At 39.6% G+C, this 21,372-nt stretch overlaps 1 protein-coding gene across 9 annotated transcripts in view; it reads left to right on the top strand.

Moving 5' to 3' along the window:
• The window catches only part of EHBP1 (EH domain binding protein 1), a 196,459-nt gene that overhangs the window by 101,232 nt on the left and 73,855 nt on the right, over window positions 1–21,372 (top strand). For all 9 annotated transcript variants that reach the window (XM_057380587.1, XM_057380582.1, XM_057380586.1 and 6 more), the window contains exons 11-12: window positions 16,241–16,419; window positions 17,044–17,092. In XM_057380587.1, coding sequence (XP_057236570.1) covers window positions 16,241–16,419; window positions 17,044–17,092 — 228 coding nt within the window. The remainder of the gene's footprint in view (window positions 1–16,240; window positions 16,420–17,043; window positions 17,093–21,372) is intronic.

The following is a 21,372-nucleotide window of genomic DNA, read 5'->3' as shown; positions in this document are numbered from 1 at the left end:
TGCTCCATGGCCCATCATCCATGGCCCAACTGTGGCCCATCCATGGCCCCTCCATTGCCCATCATCCATGGTCTCTCCGTGCCCCCTCCATGGCCCATTCATGGCCTCTTCATGGCCCATCAGTGTCATATTCATAACCCCTCCATGCCCCTTCCATTGCCCATCCACGGCCCCTCCAAGGCCCCTCCAAGGCCCCTCCATAGCCATTCCACAGCCCATCCATGGCCCATCCATCGCCCATCATCCATGGTCTCTCTGTGCCACCTCCATGGCCCATCTGTGATCTCTTCATGGCCCATCAGTGTCATATCCATATCCCCTCCATGGCCCCTCCATGGCCCATCATCCATGGCCGAACTGTGGCCCATCCATGGCCCATCATACATGGTCTCTCCGTGCCCCCTCCATGGCCCCTCCATGGCCCATCATCCATTGCCCATCCACGGCCCCTCCAAGGCCCCTCCATAGCCATTCCATGGCCCATCATCCATGGCCCATCCATGGCCTCTCTGTGCCGCCTCCATGGCCCATGCGTGGTCTCTTCATGGCCCATCAATGTCATATCCATACCCTCTCCATGGCCCCTCCATGCCCCTTCCGTTGCCCATCCATGGCCCATCCATGTCCCAGCCATGGAACCTCCATGACCCCTCCATGGCCCATCATCCATGGTCTCTCCATGGCCCATCCACGGCCCATCATCCATGGCCCACCATCCATGTCCCCTCCATGGCCCCTCCATGTCCCTTCCATGTCCCATCCACGTCCCATCCACGTCCCTTCCATGGCCCCTCCATGTCCCATCCATGGCCCCTCCATGGCCCCTCCATGTCCCATCCATGTCCCCTCCATGGCCCCTCCATGTCCCATCCATGTCCCCTCCGTGGCCCCTCCATGTCCCCTCCATGTCCCCTCCATGTCCCTTCCATGTCCCATCCATGTCCCCTCCATGTCCCATCCTTGGCCCATCCATGTCCCCTCCATGTCCCATCCACGTCCCATCCATGTCCCTTCCATGTCCCTTCCATGTCCCTTCCATAGCCCCTCCATGTCCCCTCCATGTCCCATCCATTGCCCATCCATGTCCCATCCATGTCTCTTCCATGTCCCTTCCATGGCCCCTCCATGTCACCTCCATGTCCCTTCCATGTCCCCTCCATGTCCCCTCCATGGCCCCTCCACAGCCCCTGGTGCTGTTCTCAGTGAAAGGAGCACATTAACAATGAGTCTGGTTCTCTCTTTGCCTGAGGGATGGGTTTGGTTCATCGCGGTTGGCAAGCACCTCAAATTGGAAATAAGTGTGCATGAATAAATATTCCTTTGCTTCTGTCAGGATGAGTTATGGACATATTACAAAAATAATTATCTTCCCTTCATAAATCAGTCTGGTAGTTCACTTTGGTTTGCTTCCTAATTCAGTGTTCCTGCTAAATGTTCTTTGGTTTGGGTCAGACACTTAAGCATAGGAATAAATCACAGGTCTAAGCCAGAATGCTTTTTGTTGCTGGGAAAGAAAAATAAGTCAAAAACCAAAATAGATGGCATTTGTAAGCAAATCTGCAGTGCAGTGATGGCCCTAAAATGAGGTGCTTGTATTAGCTGTTTTGTAGAAATATTTTTAGGTAGAATTTTGCCTAATTTATTTAAAGCAGTRATCACCATTATTTTTAGATGGGCAGGTTAGTGAAATAGATTTGTTAAGCTGGATATACCCAGAGGTAAAATCCAGGAGAAAAAGGGGAGCCRTAAGTGCCAGAAGCCAAGCCTTAGGGTGTTTTATGTATATGTCACAGCCATACCAACCAACAAATGCAAGTTAAGCACAAACCTTTCTAAAAGGAGAGAAAAACCAAGCCAGTTAGGAGGGAAATGTCGTATTCCTGAGTTGCAAGGAGAAATATGTTGGCAATTCGTGTTGCAACAGAGCTCTGGTGACAAGAGGCTGCATAATAAAGCGAGCACTTGTGCGATAGTGCCGGCACACTAGCTGCATGTCCTACAACAGCATTTCCTAGCCATGTTCAACAGTGTGCCTGCTATCGCTCCTCCATTTGTTGAATTCAGGATGACCTTTGCATGAATAAAGTCAAATAGGATTAAGGCAGGAATTTTCAACAATGGGAAAGAGCAACAGATGTAGCCGACTTTGAACGTGGGAGGATTGTTGATGCACGGTTGCCTAAAGGGAGTGTCTGTGGTGACAAAAAAAAAGGGGGGGGGAAAAAAACCCAACAATTTCCTAAAATATTAACCGCATAAAAGAAAAGAAAATAAATAGAAAACAGTGCAAAGGAACTGAGTGATTCTGGTTTTTATTGGCATCGAGCTGAAGGCAGGTTTTTTTGATTCACTGCCTCCTTTTAAATCTATTTCTCTCTATTCTTTCAGCAGAACTCTGTCCTCTGCAACTGTCACTGTATGAGCTGTCTGAGGGGTTTGTGGCATGCACCATATTTTTAGATTCACATTTTTCTAAATTGTTTCAAGGAATACAAAAATGGAGTATACAGGAAAAAAATAATGTTGTTTTGCTAGAGAATCAGCCATTTGAATACAAAATCCAGATCCTGCTAATATTTTTTGGGTTGATTTATCCTGTGCAGAAGCACGTAGTTGGATCTCAAATTAATAGTGTAAGCACTCTATATAGAAACTGTTACAGAATAAAGGGGGAAAAAGGCTAAAAATATGTTTAAAGCAAGGACTCTTTCTGATAYAACTTAAGTAGTTGCATGTGTCATTAGATATACCAAATTTGTTTTTATYTCAATAAAAAGAGGACATGTACATTTACTTAGTTTCATTATTAACAGGAGCTGTTTCGCAGTTTAGCAGATTGTTGTGTTAACCCCTGAATGATATTTCACAGTTTGTAGTAATGAATAATGCACAGAATTTAGATATCSTTCATATGTCTAATTCAGACAAATCAGCTTTGAAAGGCACACATAGGAAAAGCTTTTAAAGTATGAATGAAATCATGTGCTCTAGCTCAATGAAARGGCTCTAAAGGAGCTAGCTAGAAACTAAAGCCATTAAGGAAATCACATTGTAAATGTTATGAAAAATATTGTTGAGCTTAATATATGGGTTCAACTTTAATGCTTAAAAGCTTGGCTAAACAYTCCCTGATTAAATGCTCAGACTACACTTTAAAGAGAGCTGTGCTGTTGAGAGGGCAGTCTCTCACAGTGGAAAAATCATTTGGATTCAGAGGATGTAGCATGGTGAAACATCTTCTAATGCATCTTACCCTGCTCTTCCYGTGCTCCTTTAGGGCAGAGCTTGCTGGGGTGAGCTGTGGTTCCCACTTGCTGAAGCCATGGCACAGTGTGCTCAGTTGTTGTAACATGTCTGCCATCCCCAAAATATGGAGTATTTCAACTGACAGAAACAAATAAACAAATAAAAAAAAAACCCAGCTAAAACAACAACAACAACAAAAATTACCCCCAACCTTGTTGTTACTTGGGATGAAATATCTTGAAGAGCACAGCTCTCTAGGTACTGGAGGCTTCATTACTAATTTTGTTACCTCGGTAAAGGTCCTGTGATGTTTAACTTTGAGACTAGGAGCAACTTCATATGCATGCCTGGCATCTTTAGCACCAAGAGCACGTAACTGTTGCTTGCCTGGGATGGATTAATGCCCAGGATGGCTGCAGAAAGTCATCTTTATTTCCCCGTGGGCTCAATGTGGGGACCAACACTGAACTCTCAAATGTGTACAGAACTGCTCACATTGTGCATGCATGATGAGTTTGTCTGGGAGCTGTAGGTTTAGAGCCCATAAGAATTGACCTCTTTTCATAGTGAATTTATTGCTCGTGTCTGATTTAGGACATAAAGTGTCTCTGTCATGTTCCACACTTAGGGACAGGGACAGCATTCCCTAAGGCTGGTTGGAGCATCTTGGTAGGACTTSTGCTCTGAAGAGTCTTCTAAACAGCCAGGCTCTGTCAGCTGCAGAAGGAATTTTGGGACCCCAATCAGACCAATCTTAACTCCTGAACTCCTCTTTTGAGGGCCCAGTGCCCTCCCCTTCCTGCTTCATCCCATCCACCCCCAAACTTGCAAAAGGGATTGTTAAGGTGTTACCAGCACCTRACACTGCCAAGGTTTTATGAACAGGAGAAAATAAAGATCTAAATGACWTTTGAAGTATTTACATGTGGTTAAAAAAAGTATGTGAATGTAACTCATTGAGAACCTAAACAATGACTGAAGCAGCAATCACTCTATATATTTATCAACTCATCTTTCTCCCATTGTAGCTTCAGCACTTCTGTTTGGGTACTCTGTAAATTTTACTGTAACTGTAGGAAAAACTGCTCTTTGTACTCCTCTCCTGTGCAGCTTTAAAGGTAAGRTAGGTCTTAATTAAATGATGTTGCTGCACTTGTTTCCCAGTCATACCTTGGGTGATGCTTCTGCTGCTGAGTGTTGCCTAGAAGTGTGAAAAGCTTGTGTTTCTAGCATGATGGGTCCTACACCTTTAAATCATTTTTAGAAGCTGATGTAACTTGGAACTAACACTCAATATTAGAACAAACTTTGTAGATTCCGCCAGAATCTTATTTAGAGCAGTTGGCTTTTATAAATTTATCAAAGTTTCGAAATTGCAGCTGCTTTGCTGTGTTACCAGAGCTCTCCCTTACATTAACTTTCTCTTCCMTTTATTCTCCCATTTCAAAGGCTGTCATAATCATTTAATCTCTCGTTATGCAATTAGATATGTTGCTACACATTTATTAGCAAACTTACTGTCAGACTAGTGGTAATGCTCTAATTTACACTTCCCAAAGCATGGAAATTCCTGTGTAGGAATGAAGGCTCCCTTCTTTTCCCTCCTCCACCTATCCCGAGGTGCTCATGCAGTGAAAACTATTGCAGGAGACTGAGAGTTGTGAGTGATAAGTGCTCTGCATGCTGTAACAGCAGGACATGATCAGACACGTTAAAGATGATGTTTGAGGCTCCAGTGTGAGTTTTCTGTGTGCTGGCTGAAGGTTTTCCCCTTGCAGCTCCTTGGGCTTCTCTGATAAATCTCATCTCATCCCCCAGCCCAGGAAAGAGCAGTTGATACCTTCCCACAGTGCTCCTTCTAATAACTGGTCTAAAGCTTGGAATCTTCTGGTGCAGTCCTTCTCTCCAGATGTTTCCTAATTCTGTCTGCAGGTGAATGTTTGGAGTCACAAACAGCTCACACCAAACATTCATCATCACATCATCTGGGAACCAACAGAGAACCTGSAGGAATGCTGAGTTTTATTTAACACAGCATGTAAATTAAATCCAAAATGCATTTGAAATGTGACACTTTTTTCCATTTGTGGAAGCTCAAAGACATAATTCCTCTTAAGGATTTTAATCTAATGGACAGTAATGTKCTGGCGATCCAGTGATGTCATCTGCCTGTCACTGGGAGTTAGTGACAGTTAATGCATGGATTAGGAATTGGAACAGTGTTGAAAGGCCAGGCAGGGATGAATCACAATCTCAGGCACTGCCTTAGAAATGCAGACTCCAATCAGAGATGCCTGTGGAGTTGTCTGTTCAGGAAAACCCACCAGGCCAATAGCTGGATCTGATGCTCATGGGTATTGTGCACACTGCAGGTGTAATAGTGCATGCAAAAAAAAAACCCTGGCCACTTCTTCACATCACCCTATTGCAGCAGTGCTCTTCTTATTTTTTCATCTCTCAGCAGCTTGGAATATGTAMATATGTACATACGATCTCCAAAATCATATGTACAATCTCTTCTTGTACATATGATCTCCAAAATCTGTTCCTCAAAGTCAAAATCAGCTTTTTGTCTCAAGGCTTTTAATATTACAGAATTTACCATGTACTGTTTTGCTGTTTATTTTTTTTATTTATTATTATTTTTTTATCTGACAAAATATTCTATTTCTTTAGGGATTTTAAACCAAGGGGGGAAAAAAAAGCTGCTGAAAAAATTCTGTAGTTCCAAATATCAAGCTAATATTTTAAATGAAGCTCAAATAAATACTATATCAAGTTAATGAAAAAAAGCTATCTCTGTGGACCATGTACTAATATTTAATTCCAAATTTTCTGGAGCAGATCCTGGGGATCATTTAGGAGTTTTACATGTGTTAGGAAAAATGAAACCCAGAAGACCTGACTGCTGTGCATTGCTGTAACACCCCTGGAACRTGGCTAACGCCCAATTACTGCATGCTTAGACTTGGATGGGAATTACAATTGAGCTGTAAAATATTTTGACAGTTTCCAACTGTTGTGTGGTTATTAGCCAGGCATCATAAGAGAATGAAATACAGTGATTTGATTAGGTTTGTATCACGATCTGCTTAAACAAGGACTTTCAACATAAACATGTAGTGTAAAGTGTTAATCAGAGGCAGCATTTAATTATTGGTAGCTTTTCTTGAGTTCTGCTGGAGAGAATTCCTCTTTCCCAAAGATTTTGATTTCTTAAATGAGACTTGCCATACCTTTATRCTTCAGCTTTTCATTTACAAGCTTTTACTTGTTGAGTGCTAAAAGCATAACCACACCAAATTTAATTTGTCGCATGAAAATTATGTGTGTATTTTTCAAGAGGATAGATTTGACAGTGTTGAAGCTGGAAAAGCTTGTGTTAATTACATATTATAAAACAAAAAGGATATTTTCATTTAGCATGTATTTCTCCTTTTAGCTGAACAAGTCCTAGCAATTAACAAATTTGAATAGTGTTAAGAATTCCTGGAAAAATATWTGTTAAGCCAAGTGGCACTTGAATTGCTGTTATTTTTACATGTATTTTTATTTTGAAATGAAACTAATAAAGCAAAAATATTCAAACTGCATGCAAATTAAGCTCCAGATTGTGCCAGTCTTGTTATGTTCATTAAGCTATTGAATCCTTGAGTAGTGGCTGTTATTCCATGGGGACTGTTCACAGAATAAGGTACTATTCAGAGAGGTAAAGATAACAATCTGCCTTCACACTCTTAAATAATGCTCATTCTGTTGGGCAGCTAAGGCAAAAATATTCAAGCCTGTCATTCCTTAATTTTTCACTTGCTTTRTTTAGTAATGCTTTTTTGTTTTCTGTGCTGTTTATGAATGGTGGTTGTGAGTGAAGYACTCAGTTTCTGGTAGAGAAGGGTTTTTTCAAGAGTTATCATCCTATTTTTTTCTTAAAAAGCCCTCTGAGGTGATTTTTGTTTCTCAGCTCAGTCTGTGACATCTCTGCTGTGGCTGAGAGCTGAATCCAGCTGATTTGATCACCAGTGTTGCTTACTGTTTGCCTAAATACCTCATTTCACCCAGCTGTAATCGCTGGTATTTTTTCTGACTGTTGTCCTGGGTTTGACCTGAACCCTTCCCTTGCAGGTGACAAAACCTTTCTGATGTTTTCAGATTTTAAAGTGRCTTTGTGACTGTGGAAATGTGCTGATTTGGGAGAGAGCCTTCCTCTTGAGTTGGAGTGGGGTTATACTTCTTCAATAACTAGTCTCCTAAACGACCAAAAGAGTAAAGACACACTCTGTATATTTATTTATTTATTTATTTATTTGGAAAGTTGCTAGTGCTTATTGAATTTTCTGTGTATGAAAAGAAGCTGTGAAAAAAAAAAAGCAAAATATCCTGTAGCTTAAGGGAATTGGTGCATGAATTGCATATGGAACAAATAATATCAGGACCTCCACACTTAGATTTATTTTTAAAATTGGAAGTGGGGTTTTTTGGTGGATGATGTGAACCAAGAGGCCACTGTGAGGTGTTGTTTGGTGGGAATTTGGTGCTTTCCTGCTTGCTTTCCCTGTTTTGGTAAATACTAATAGGKGGGTCAAGGAGTTTTCTTTCTTCTTCAGAATGCTGTATGCTTGAGGACTGGCCATGTTATTTTCCTTTATCATTTGTTCATAATATTTAATGTTCACATTAAGTGACCTAAATGTGCTCCAGCTTTCTTCGTGCTTTTTTTTTTTTCCTTTTTTTTTTCTTTGGGCTCATCTTCCTTACAATCTAGATCAGGGAAAACTGAACATAAAATTTTTGTTTGTGGATGCTGAGTGAAGTGGGAGAGGCTGTATATGCATTGCAAGCTTTGCTCCTGTCTGTACATCTCAATATGATGTTTGTCTCTTTCTCACCAACCTGATGTTGTTGACTTTATATTCGGCTTCAATAGACTGTTTTCCCCACATCCTTTTGTGAAGAACTGTTACCTAACCAGTTCTTCCTCATCCTGCATTTATGTAAATGATCACTCCTTCCTATGTTTCACTTGTACCTWTTGAATTTCATRGTGTTTTCTTCAGAACTTTGCTYCTTTCTRTGCCAYTGGAGTTTTCTAGTGCATTYKATGTCCATCCCAGCTTCTTGYCTRGTGCATCATTCRCCTTCCTAATTCAGACTTTCACTGWACCYAAWAAACACTTTTTCARAACCCCTTTTAATGCATAATTCYAAGAATCATCTARCACTTGYCTTGGATATAGATTTCCAGCCTGTTTTGCACCTACATGAGTCTCATTAGGGCTCATGTTTTCCATGCTCCCTTATGAGAGCATCTTGAAAGACAATTAAAAGATGTCAGCTACATCTGTAATCTGTTACTTGATGCTTCTCTTCTCCCTGCTTCCTTCTTGTAGAAGGAACTTGGACTGCTTAATCATGATTTGTTGATGACAAATTAATGTTTGTTGCTTGTCTTTTATCTTCCATGTGCTAAGAAACACCTTAATTATTTGTTCCACCTCCTTTTTCATTTGCTTATCTCCATTCTTCCTGTTTGTCTGTTTTTCTTATGCATTTACAGACTGGAAGGAAATGCAGGCTTTTCCTACTCTTCTGCTATCTCCCCTGTGTCAGGGTTTCCAAACTGACCGTTCATTTTGGATGTTGTTTCATGTTGGTTGCTCCAGTACCCCAGGATTACATTAAATGTGTTCAGCTGATCTGAAAGCATCTGCCTTGTCTAAGCTGTTTCCACACGGGGCTGAAATCTGACCTTTCTGTGTCTGTGTGAGTAATGCAAGTCTCCAACTTGCACCTGATCTGTAGAATAAAGACTAATGTAGAAAAAAAACTACTGAGCATTTCGGATGCCTCCCCTTCCCCTGTGGACAGCTTCTCCTTACCACTGAGGGGGGCAGCAATACTTTTATAATCTCCATGTTGGGATTGTTTGTGTAGAGCCAGCTGCCAATGCAGTAGTCTATCAAGCAAAAACTTGTTTCCATTAAATTCTCATTTATCTATAGCTGTCCTGAAGAACTTTAAGAATATCCATCTTTATGCCTGGTGCAACCTCATGGGTACCAGCACCTCAAGAAGGATTGTGAAATACACTGATTTTATTTCCACTGGCAAGAGGTGCACTATGGCCTTCAGAGGTACTATGACATCAATACCAGGCTTAAAAATACTGARGGCTCTCAGCACACCCAAACAGAGATTGTTTTCCTTTGTTACTGCAATACCTGCACAAATCTGGCATCTGTGCATTGTTCTCAAATCTTTAGAACAAAGATTTCTCATAGGTAAAGGCCAAGGCTTCTATAAATCTGCCTATGGCTGGGCATTAATATAAACCATGCAGTAGATTTACAAAATAGGTAACCATAAACTTCTGAGCAATGTCACCTTAATGAGCCAACATCAGAAGGTTGCCCGAAAAAAACACGTCCGTTGAAATGTTCAGAGGAGTGGGATAATGACTTGTGTTTATTTAATGGCTCTGTCAAAAAAAATTCCTGCAAAAGCAACAAGAGTTCACTGTTTTTAGGAAGAATTGGCAGTGACTCTCATTTTTAGTTTGCCTTGTGCTTTCTTTTAGAAGAGATTCTTGTGACCTTTTCTGACAAGCTCTAACACTTCCATTGTTTGCTGCAGGCCTTTGAAATGTGGCAGAGATAGCCTTGGGCCCAGGGAGGTGCGTTTTGCTAGTTCAGTTCACATTTAACAAAGTTAAAAGCTTTGAAAATTGCTATTCCTCATCTGTGGTTTAAGTTGCTTAATTCTGGCAAGCTGCCCAAAACCCTGAACGTTCCCATCGTGGCAGAGAGCCAGGGATTGTGAACCAGCAGCATCCTGGTAGCTCATCTGGGCTTCCAGCACAGATTACATGAGAGCAGAGCCTTCAGCCCACATGCCACCAGGACAACTGGAGGAAGGAAGGTGGACACAAGGAAACTGCCTGTCTTCTGAGAGCAGAAAAATGAGGCCCCATCCCTGCATGTCATCCCTTCATACTGTTACACTACAAACAYGTGCAACCATCAGAGACCGAGCTCCGCGTTGGCTTCTGCTTAATGGCACGAGTTACAAACCTTTCCTTGGGTTTTTTTTAATTGAAAACACGGCATTTGAGACAAAGATTATGCGACCTCAGGGAGGAGAAGCTAGGTGAGCCTTGGCCAATCCCTTTTTAATAGTCCAATCTGAGAAGGAGATCACTGCAACTTCTTTGCTGGCTGTGCTGACCATCGGGTTGAAATGCCTTGCGCATAAGTAACCAATTCATTAAGTTGTCTCAGATTTGTTTCTCTTTTACCAGTTCATTAACATAATCTTCTCCTTGCAATTAGCTAATAAATTGAGGGCCTCTCAGCCTGGTGAGGTGGCTGCCCACACTCCTGTTCTTGTCTGCTAAGAACATCCACGGGGGAGGTTGTCATCTGGAAATAAATGGTCTGTCTTGCTTTTAATTGATTGCCACGAGCAGACAGCCCYGTGTCCTGTTGCGCAAGCGAGGCAATTGTCCGGTCGTTGATGTGTTGTGACTTTTGGTTCTGAAGGTTTCGAGTTTAGTTCTGAGTTCTTGGGTTCTTTCATCCTCTTAATCCCCGACGATGAAAACCAAACCAAAACCCTAAAAGACTCGGCTAAGAAAATGTTGCTTCGTTACTCAATAAAAGGCAAAAGGAGGCTACCAGATAATTACAAAAATTRCAAAATGAAGTACTTAGCAGCAGCCTTTGTTGCTGCAGTCTCTCCCAGCTCTGTGCACTGGATGCCTGTAGGTTAYATCCATGTGCACATTTCAATTGTATGATCACCTACTGTTATTTTCTACCAGACCACTTGCTCGGTGCTCAAAGTAACCAGAGGCAGCCATCTGCAGGCTTGCTCCCYTTTCTTTGCCCAGGCATGGTTTGGRAAAGCTTTTTCCAGACTCCTGACCATCAAAATATATAAGAGAGAACCAAAAACCCTTTTGCATGAARTAATTAGACGTGCTTGACCAACTGCTAACTTGAGGTGTGTCCCAAGGATTTCACCTTGCCACGTTCAAACATGAGAGCATCGTGTCAGCTCAGGCAGATGTCTGAATGTTGGGCTGTGATTGAACATGGACTGGTTTGGTTGTGCCAAAGTTAAACCTGTAAAATGATAAGCAATTAAAAGCTTATGCCTAAGGCTTTTGAGATAAAAGTTTATATTTTATTGCATATCCACGCTAGCTGTAGGCACAAGCAGAAGAGTGAGGAAGGCGAAGTTTTAAGATGTCTGCTGCTGATGAAATCTGGAGGCTGCCTAAATGCTTGTTATTAAAAAAAAAAAACCAAAAAACCATATAAAATATATATATTTATACATATAATATATATAATGTATATTATATTTATTATATATATAAATATTTATATAAAACATATAAACATATTAAAAATAAATTCAGTGAATCTGTAACTTGTGTCCAGCAGCTAGGTTTTCATATCACCTTAATTTTTTAGTAGGAACCAGACATTTTGTGTAACCATATACCGTGAGAGAGCACCAAGTTGAAGAATGTACTCCTAAACTGCTAAGTCTGTGTGTCAGAGTAACAGAATAGCAGAACTAACATTTCTTTCCAGGAAATGTGYATTTTCTAATACAGGGATGCTCTTYCCTTACTGGCAGCAAAGGGCAATGCCACTTGTATTTTGATGTGTTGCTAAATTGTAATGTTATTGTGACCTGCAATGTGAAAAATACCTAACTACCCTTAGTAAAGAAAATCTCAGCACGGGAGGGTCATGAGGATGGTTTTTTTCCATTTTTGGAATAAAATAGAAAGCTGCTCTATTCCATTTTTGCAGACTCTTTCCATATTGTATTTGATATTCCTGATACCAGTAAAAACCTCCTTTTGACTTAGGACCAGACTTTTCTACAGCCCAGAATAAACAAAATTGAATACATGGTGGGCACATACAGACCTTGCCAAAAGCATAAATTCTATTAAGTGAGCTATATTCAATTTCTGATACTCCCAGGCTAATGGGACATTTAAATGGGTGAAATCCTGTGTTGGTTAAGAAATAAAATTCTGGAGTATCGTTTTGATGATATAAAAKTATCAATTTGACTGAAATGTATTTGTATCTTGTTTCTATTGCACTTTTACACACCTTTTCAGACTATTCARTTCAGCTGAGTTTCCTAAACTTCTACATCAAGCCCCTTGCTGCACATTTTCAYCCACCTACTTGTGCCTTTACTTTCATTTACCTTATCTTGCATTTTAATGGTTGCACAATTTTCAGTGAGCCCAGACAGCAATGGTTTTGATAGGGCTACGGGAAAATCCCTTTTACTTTGCTCAGTCAAATAAGTTAGAGGCCAGTGTCTGTACTTGCCTCTTGAGGGAAAAAACTTGTTTGTTCGTTGTTTATGGGTCGTCCCTATTCTGACTTTCAGCCCTATCTCAATCTTAGCTTCCTCTCCTGCAGTTAATTAATAGAAAACTCAAACCATGTAAGTCTTCCACCTAATTACAAACTTTTTTTTTTTTTTTCCCAATACTCCTCTCAGCATCTTTCTCTTCTGGGCTTCAACGCTGCCTCTTGGTTTCTTTAAACTCCTCTACCCCCATGCAACCTGTCTACAGCTCTTGAGATCCTCAGACTGAGGACCTGTGTTTTCATCACAATTCCAGTCTTGATTTTCTTCTCCTGAGTGTTGGGCTGTGTGTCAGAGGTGCAGCTCGACCCTCACCCTGTGATCCACCTCTGTGCCTGGTGCTGGGTTCCTCAGAGCAGCAAAACCCCAATTTGAATATTTTCAAGTCTGAGGATGCAGCCTGATGCTTAAAGCTATTGTCTTCCTGTTTGTATAGAGTAGAGGTCTGATGGGATAATCTCCCAAGAGAAAAAATGCATACACTGTAAAACATACTAAATGAACTTCCAGGATGTGTAAAAAGAAGAACAGAGACTTCAGTGCTTTAGTTGGGTGTGAAACAAAGATATCCTGAAGCCAGTGCTGACTCCAGCTGATAAATCCATCCACATTTAGATCTGAGCTGCCATGTGAGGGAACCTCAGCGCTCACCGTGAGCGGCTCCACGGCTGGACAGAAGCAAATTGTGTTAGAACCCATCACCTGTTGATCAATGAGCAGCTCTGCCAATCTGGTGTGGATATCTCGGGCTTTTTAGTGGCATTTCCAGCCAAATTCCAGCAGGGAATTCCCTGGAACTTTCCAGCAGGGACTTTGGCTTTCGAACTCAAAAAGGCAAGTCACRACTGCTGTGTCATTTGGAAGAATTRTGTAGTYRGTGCTGAASAGARTGATGTAAGRAAAAGGTTATTCAGTTTTCATTTCATCTGATGAGTTCTTACCAATCATGTAGAGCAAATACACGCCAGAWACAGGCACTTGGTAGTAATTGTGTTTGCACCAAACCAGTAACTAACAGTCCAACATACAAATATCTGAAGAAAATGTTTTGCATAATGATTTTTCACACACACACACACAAAAAAAGAAACTCAAAACTAGCATTTGTTAACCCCTCTGAAGGCATGTCAGGAGCTCACCCACAGTTCTGCCTTTCCTCATGTGTTCCCATTGTGTCTGGAGTTGAATGCTTTTATCGTAGATTAGGTAACGAAAGCTTTGGCACAGGTGGTGATTTGGAGCGTAGCGTTGTCGTGGTATTAACTTCACCTTTATCAAAAAACACAGGGACTAATAAGTGTGGAAAGAAAACTTTATACAATTCCTGCTTTATCAGGTAAGAGAAGAGAAAGTTGTGTGTGTTATGCACATTATGCACATCCTAAATCTTCCATATTCTGGATAAAGTGATTTTCGAAAATCTAACGTAAGTGGAAAGACAAACACGGAAAAAAGCTCCAGCTTAAATATAGTTATGGTCCATCTTTTTAACAGGGATAATTTTAAAATAAAATGTGAAATTCTGCAAAATTTATTGTTTTAATACCTTTGGATTTCCTTTTGTAAAGCCTGGTTTTAGATTCAGTTGCATCTTACTTATTTTGTTAGATAAGTAATTAAATAATTTCAATGACAATATTGCCTATGGCACTTTCAGAGTTAATCAGAAGGCATTTAGGTGGTGACTGGAAAATTTAACAWTTTTGTAGAAAATTTCAGCAACAAGTATTAAGACTTTATAATTAGCATTGAATATATCTGATAAATAGTGCTCTATGATTTGAAGAAGTAGCTTTGTGCATTAAACATTTGTAGAAATATCATCTTTCCACAATTTGATAGTGCAATTTTAATTATTTTTCTCTCASTAGTGTTATTTCCATATATATAACTTTTATAGCAAATGTATTTTAAGTAACATAGCACCTTGAATTTGAGGTCAATGGTTGGTTTTTGCTTCGAGTTGTAAAAAAAACAGAAAAAAAAACATGATCTTAATTGCTTCACTGAATCYGGAGTAACTGTCTGGCAGCTCCTATGCAATATTTGTTTCTCTGATTAAAATCTTGTGCATGGTAAAGTTTATAATTTATTGCTGCTTTTCCTTCCCTATTTTGTATATCCCTGTTAAAGCTGTTAATTCAGTGTGTTTAGAGATATTTGTCTCGTCGTTAATGGATTTGTTCATGCCGATTTGAATCGTTGACAGGATTACAAAACATAAGCACTTTTTAACAAGTTATTTTGTACATATGATGTGATATTTAAAAAAAAATCTCAGTAAGGTAAACCTTTTGCACTTTCTAAATGAGTTTGCAGTGCTTCTGTCTGATGAGGAGGTAATGTGTTTATACAACAACTTTTTAGGGCTGATAGTGACAGTAAGTGAATAATTACTTCCCTGGCTCTATGCACTTTTTTTTTCCCCCAGAAGCAGTGAAAACAAATGAGTTGATAGCAGCTAATTGCTGAGCACTGACAGGCTTCAGTCAAGGGGGGGCATCGTTGGTCTTTCACAAATAGACAATAACAAGTAAATCCATCTGACCATAAACTTAAGTGGCTGTGATATAATAAATKACTTGCTCTTAATTTGTCTTAATTTGGGAACTCTCTAGCTCTAAAGTGCATCAACAGCTTGTTTGTTGTGTATTGTGCTTTTAATTATTTTATATTGGAAARAAAAAAGGTGATCTCAGTTTTTCCACTGTAATTCAGATGTGGGATTTGTATCAGTCGCGTTCTGCCTGTTTGATTGGATCTAAGAAGTTTTTAAAGTGGCAGTATTTTTCCAGGGAAATAAGTGTGTATGTCCTGAAAACATCTGCTGCAATCAGTGTGCTGAATCTGAGGAACAGCAGATAGTCTGACAAAAGCCAATTGCCTGAAATTATTCTATTTTATTTCTTGGTTTATGCCCACAAAAATGTTACTAAAAGTGTCAAAATARCATTTTTGGAAATGGCCGTTATTATCTAATGGTTGTTAGCTAATGACATTTGTTAGAAACCACCCTCTGATTATGATTTCCATCTGAAATTCCTTTTCCAAGTTGAAAAGCTGGAGCCTGGAACAGGCAGCTCTTTGGGCATGGTTGGAAGTGGCTGTTTAGAAACACGGGGCTGTAATTACCTTTGTGCAATCGATCACCAAAAAAGAGCACCAAAAACTGTCCTTTGGGCCTGGACCAGAGGATTCCATCAATCCTACATCGTGACTTTGTCACAACAGGGAATTGGGGATGCTTTTCCACATCTGCATTTTGGGAAGCGTTTTGAAGGCAGTGCAGAGCCGTGCTGTGTTTCAGCACGAGTGTTTCCACTGGTGCAGCTCTTGGCCTCTTCTCCCGTGCAGACCTGGAATCCTGCATATCTGCATCCTTGGGAGACAAGTGCCTGGGGCAACGACTCCAGATAATAACTCGTGATTTGTGTCTTTTGCAAGTTGCAGTCATTGTAAACTGACAGCTGTGAAGGACCTAAACTCACATCAAAGGATACAGATCATCTAGTTAGGTCAATTAATGTTAATTCTCATCTTCCATTAAATTCTTTTATCTTCTCTCTTTTTCTTTTTTTTTCTTTTCCAGCCAAGCCCAATACCAAGTCCTGTTTTGGGGAGGAAGCCAAACGCCAGTCAGTCATTGCTTGTGTGGTGCAAAGAAGTTACAAAAAACTATAGGGGAGTGAAAATCACCAATTTCACCACGTCGTGGAGGAATGGTTTATCCTTTTGTGCAATATTACATCACTTTAGACCAGACCTAATGTAAGTTGTATATTCTTTGCCTGCATCAATCTTGTAGAAATACTGAACAATTTTTGAACATAAAAATCAAATACCAGCGCATTTCAGGTGTTGAACTGTTTTCACCCTTCGCTTTCAAGCAGGGAACCGTCCTTTCTAAGAAACCAGGTTTATGAATGCTCAAACTTTGTGACCTCTTTGCTCTCYCTCGTTGCATAAACAATTATTTCTCCCCTCTCTATGATTTGTTTTTCTTCTTCTTAATCTTATACAAAGAACTGACTTCAAGATGATTATGAGAATTGTGCCAGTGTTGAAACGAGATGAGAGGAATAAGCTCTTTGTATGCTGACAAGGACGGATTACCTCCTGGTAAATTTGGTTGTCAAGGCTGGCCTCTAGTCTCTGCCTTAACTTCTTTTTTAGATGGAGAGCTTCAGGCAATGAAACATGTAATCGGTGTTTATTTATTTATTTATTTATTCCTTTAATTTTCCACACTATTAGTTTCGTTGATTGAATTGCTGGGAAATTGCTAGTTACYGTATGATATTATTGTATGTCAAATTTTTAGATTTAGTTTGTTTTAAAACTGCTGCTTTTATCAAATACTGTATGTACCCACTGTGCCATTTTCCCCCTCAGTGACTACAAGTCCCTGAATCCTCAAGATATTAAAGAGAACAACAAAAAGGTAAGAACTGCCAGGCAAGAAAAAAAAAAGAAAAAAAAAGACGTAGCCTCAATTTTGACTTCACTGCAGGTTTTTATTAATTTTGGGAAAGTGTGGTTGTTTTGTAAGGTCATAACTGTGGCTCACAGAAGGTATTTGGCCTCCTGTGGTTCAAATCGGATGCGTTATTGACTCGARTTTGTCGTGGTTTTAACATTCACAACAAGTGAATGTTTGGGCTGGCGCTGGAGTTTAATGTTTGTATGGCCTACACTGAGTGTGAAAGCAGARGAAGGGCCTGGCCAGCCTTCTGTGAGCACTGCTCTGATTTTTCCAATCAGCCACGTAATTAAAAATTTAAAAAGTGGCAAACAGAAGTGCTCTTGGATTTGGTGGTRCACAAGGCTTCTCTTGCTATTGCTTTAACAAGGCTCAGGCAAGTGGGCACGGTTGATGTTGCTTTGAAAGTGATTTTTATATTTTTAAAGATGAAATTTTACACCTGCTCTTGAACTGCATCAGCTGAATGGAGTGGTGTGTGCAACACGGGAGATTTAGGACAAAAGGTGTTGAGATAATACTTTACAAATAAATTAAATACTAGCAAAAAAAGTTCATAGCCTTGTGCTGTGCYGCTGTTTTAAAGCACTTTTTTTAGGTGCAAGATGTAAAAAGTTTCTTTGGAAGAAGAAATTCAGTTTGGGAATCACCAGAAGACTTTTTATTTCTGCTCACTATTTTAGACATTTTACAAGCTTCAGTTGGGCCCTAGGGACATGTTTAGAAATTACAATTTTCATGTGAGTCACTGATAATAAAATTGTTCCTGAAGATCATCTGAAAATTGTTTTTAAGTATCTGCCTTCTTAATGCTGTGATTTTATTTTTATATTGCTTTAAAAGGCGCTAAATTTAACTGGGATGAAGGTATCAAAATAAACTTTGAATAAATTATAGTTCAATATTATATAGTGAACATATCTACAGTCTAGCATTATTTACTTACATGGAATTTCTGAAAGTGCTTTATTTAAATTCATTTTGTTCATATTTTAATGTGCCTGCACACTTATGTGTTAAGCAGGGAGTCGTCTTTAATTCAGTACTTAAGTATTATAAATAATGAAATATCTCTGAGCTGCTCCTATCTAATGAGTCATTTGGCTGATGATATTTTTTTCATGATAAAATGAGGACTTATAATGACCTAAGTGGATTATCTGTGACATCACAGTATTTTCTGTGACCATATGTTTTTGTGCTTCAAGTTTTGTTGAGCGTCTGGCCTAATTAAGCCGGATTATAAAGAAGAAAGAATAGATTATTAATTAAAAACGTTAGCAATATGATCAGTCATCTTTTCTTTGTGAAACCGTGGTGGCAAACAGTGAACTTTTCAGCCTGTCTTTCTAACAGGATATGGTTCCCAGAATTGAAGAAACAGCGAATTGTTGTTATTGTGCAGTTTTTTTTCTTTCATCACTTTGCCAGCCTTTGCCTGACAGCTACACTGAGTATCTCAGTTGCTTCCTGCAGATTTATTTCCTGGTCTCACACAGTTCTGCCAGATAACCCCATGTGCCCTTGGTCAGAGTGAATGCAGCGCTGCCAACAATGGCTGCCTCGAAATTCCATGCAGATATGTCACATATTTGACAAAGATTCCTCCTAACCAATTAAAATAACATCTTTGGATGAATAGGATGATTTTCTTTGTCTGAAGCAGCTCTTTTTTTTCTTTTTAATTTTTTTTTTCCACCTGCTCCTCCTCTCCCCACCATAAAGGTTAACCCATAAAGTATATATTTTACAAGTGCATGACCTTGTTTGTATTTTAATTTAAAAAAAAAAAAAAAGAAGAAATGTTAAGAGACAAATATTTCAGTGCAAATACTGAGTATAATTACAGATGGAAATGCACTCTCACAAAAGGCACATCACTGGAGGTTCTTTCTAACACACACCCACCACTTGCCAATTTGGTGSTGCCACTGGTGCAGAATAAAAAAGGGTATTTACCTGTGACATCTGATCTTGGCCAATATGTCAGTGTGTTACAGACTTGGGAAATGATTGGAATACTGCCTGTGGTGCTTGTGCTGATGGATCCCAATTGATGTCTGTCAATCAGCTTGTCAGTAAATTTAAAAAAAAAAAAAAAAAAAGAAAAAAACTTCATTGGGAGATAGGTAAATGGGCTTAGTGTCCTGAATATACATACACTGAAAAAAATCCCAAAAAAGGACTACATTGGCATCAGTTTGAATTAGAAGGTCTTTTTGGTGCGCATTGCAAATTCAAATTTCTCTCAGGAACAAAAGAGAAACGAGGATTATCTTTGAGAAAATTGCAAACATTACCAGGATACTTTCCCAGCTGGTCCAGAGAGTTGAGCTTTTACTGAAATCCCAGATATAGCTAACTATCCATGTTGCCTTCCCAGTAACATTAAACAGCTAATTTCATTTAATATGTCCATTTGATTATTATTAAAAAATCATGAAATTTAAAATTATGAAAGATGTATTAAAATTACAGCATYCTGGCAGYATAGTGCCTTATCAACAATAGAAATTTTTCATGTTGCTAATAATATGCATAATAATATGCACTTTTAAATTATAAGCTACTAAACAAGACTTGGCTGAATCTTTCAGGGAMTGAAGGAATGAGAAGTAGAAGGGCACAACAGTATGGTTCTAATAATGAATTTCTGGTTTTAATTATTGTTTAGAGAAATTTAGTTCATTTGGGTAATTATTGTGTGGTATACCTTTTGGATGTTCAGTTGGCACTTTCAATTTTTTTTTCCCCCGGTTATTTCTAACAAATTTCTCAATATGTTTGAAATTGAGTGATCAGCTTAAAAAAAATTCCATTTTTAAAAGGAATTCTTTAAAATTATACGTTTAAATAGAAGAATTCAAATTGCAGGGGTTGTATTGAGTCAAAAYGGAAAATATTCCTTACCTTGAAGCTGGAATCATGTTTTTATGATAAGTATTCATGCTCACCTCTGCAATTTGATTCCACAAAGTCATAAGTATGTTTTTAATTGCACGTGTAGGAGGTGCTTGTTGGCATCAGCRGGATCATGTAGGAGCAGAGTTAAACACGCAGAGAAATAAACATTTGCAAAAAATGAGGCTGAGTTATGCCTCTGTTTAACAAAAATAATTCCACTTGGAAAATCTACTCTGTTAATACCATTAAACTCTTTAGAAATATGATGCATTTATAAATATGCTGGAATATGAAGAAGCTCCCAGTTTTTCTAGTAGTGAAGGAGAACCCATCTCAYATTTGGACACATCCAGAACTCACAATTGCTCTTTCTAAAGCTACTGTCTGTAGAACACTGGCTTGCCAATCTACAGATGCAGTGTACTTTAAAAGGAGAGAAGCAAAAATGTGTTTGAGAATGCGAGGGGATGGGAAATAGAGACATAGATGTTTAGGCATCAGCAGGAAGAATGAGCAGCCATCAAAAAGTGATTGCAGCTGTATGAGAATATCCATCATTCCAAATTCAAGTCTGCTTTGGTGCCTTTCCTGACAATCCTGAAACACTGTCCCCACCTTCATTTTATAGACCCTGGGAGATACTYGTAGAATTTCATTTTATTAGCATATAAATAAGAAATTGAGAGTATAAAAGGAGTTTAGGTCAAGTCATGTGAACGGGCTTTGGCTGCCCTGGACTGCTGTGCCCTCCTTAAGTCCTTTCATTCTTCAGATGGTAACTCCCACTAACTCCAGCGTGGGGTAACAAGTTATTTATGCCACTGAATCAGCACTGACCCACTTAGCAAACAACACATCCTGGTGTTACCTTTAGTCCACAGACAACAGGGCTGGCTTTGCTGCACGTTCCTGCCCAGCCTGGTTTCTGCTGTGCTSTGAGCATTCATCATTCCTGCTATCTGCCATGCCTTGGGCTGCCCACCCAAATCCCTGCTCTGCTCTAACTCAGCCTTCTCCGTGCTCCTTGTGTCTGTTCCACCCATCTTGTCTCCTTTTCCTCCACAGCCAGCCTGATCCTGCTCCTCCAGTGCTGTTTCCCAAGACCATGGCAATCTCAGCTGTCCCTCTTCCACCATTTGAGTGGTTTCCCTTCCCTCCCACCTCTCATTTTGCTGCYGTTCTGCTCCATATGGAGTTTTCTRTCAGCAAATACATCACTCATGTTTGTCTCTACTATTCCTATATCTAAGCACAGCTGTGTATTTATAAGTGGCATAAAAATCTCTCATAATAATAAACCTTCCCAAGAAATCCCACACCAAAGACTGACAATGATT

This window comes from Malurus melanocephalus, unplaced genomic scaffold (genome assembly GCF_030028575.1).
Source record: "Malurus melanocephalus ecotype Western Australia unplaced genomic scaffold, MMel_1.1 scaffold_462, whole genome shotgun sequence".
Classification (NCBI taxonomy): Eukaryota; Metazoa; Chordata; class Aves; order Passeriformes; family Maluridae; genus Malurus; species Malurus melanocephalus.
This window is presented reverse-complemented; position numbering and strand designations above follow the sequence as displayed.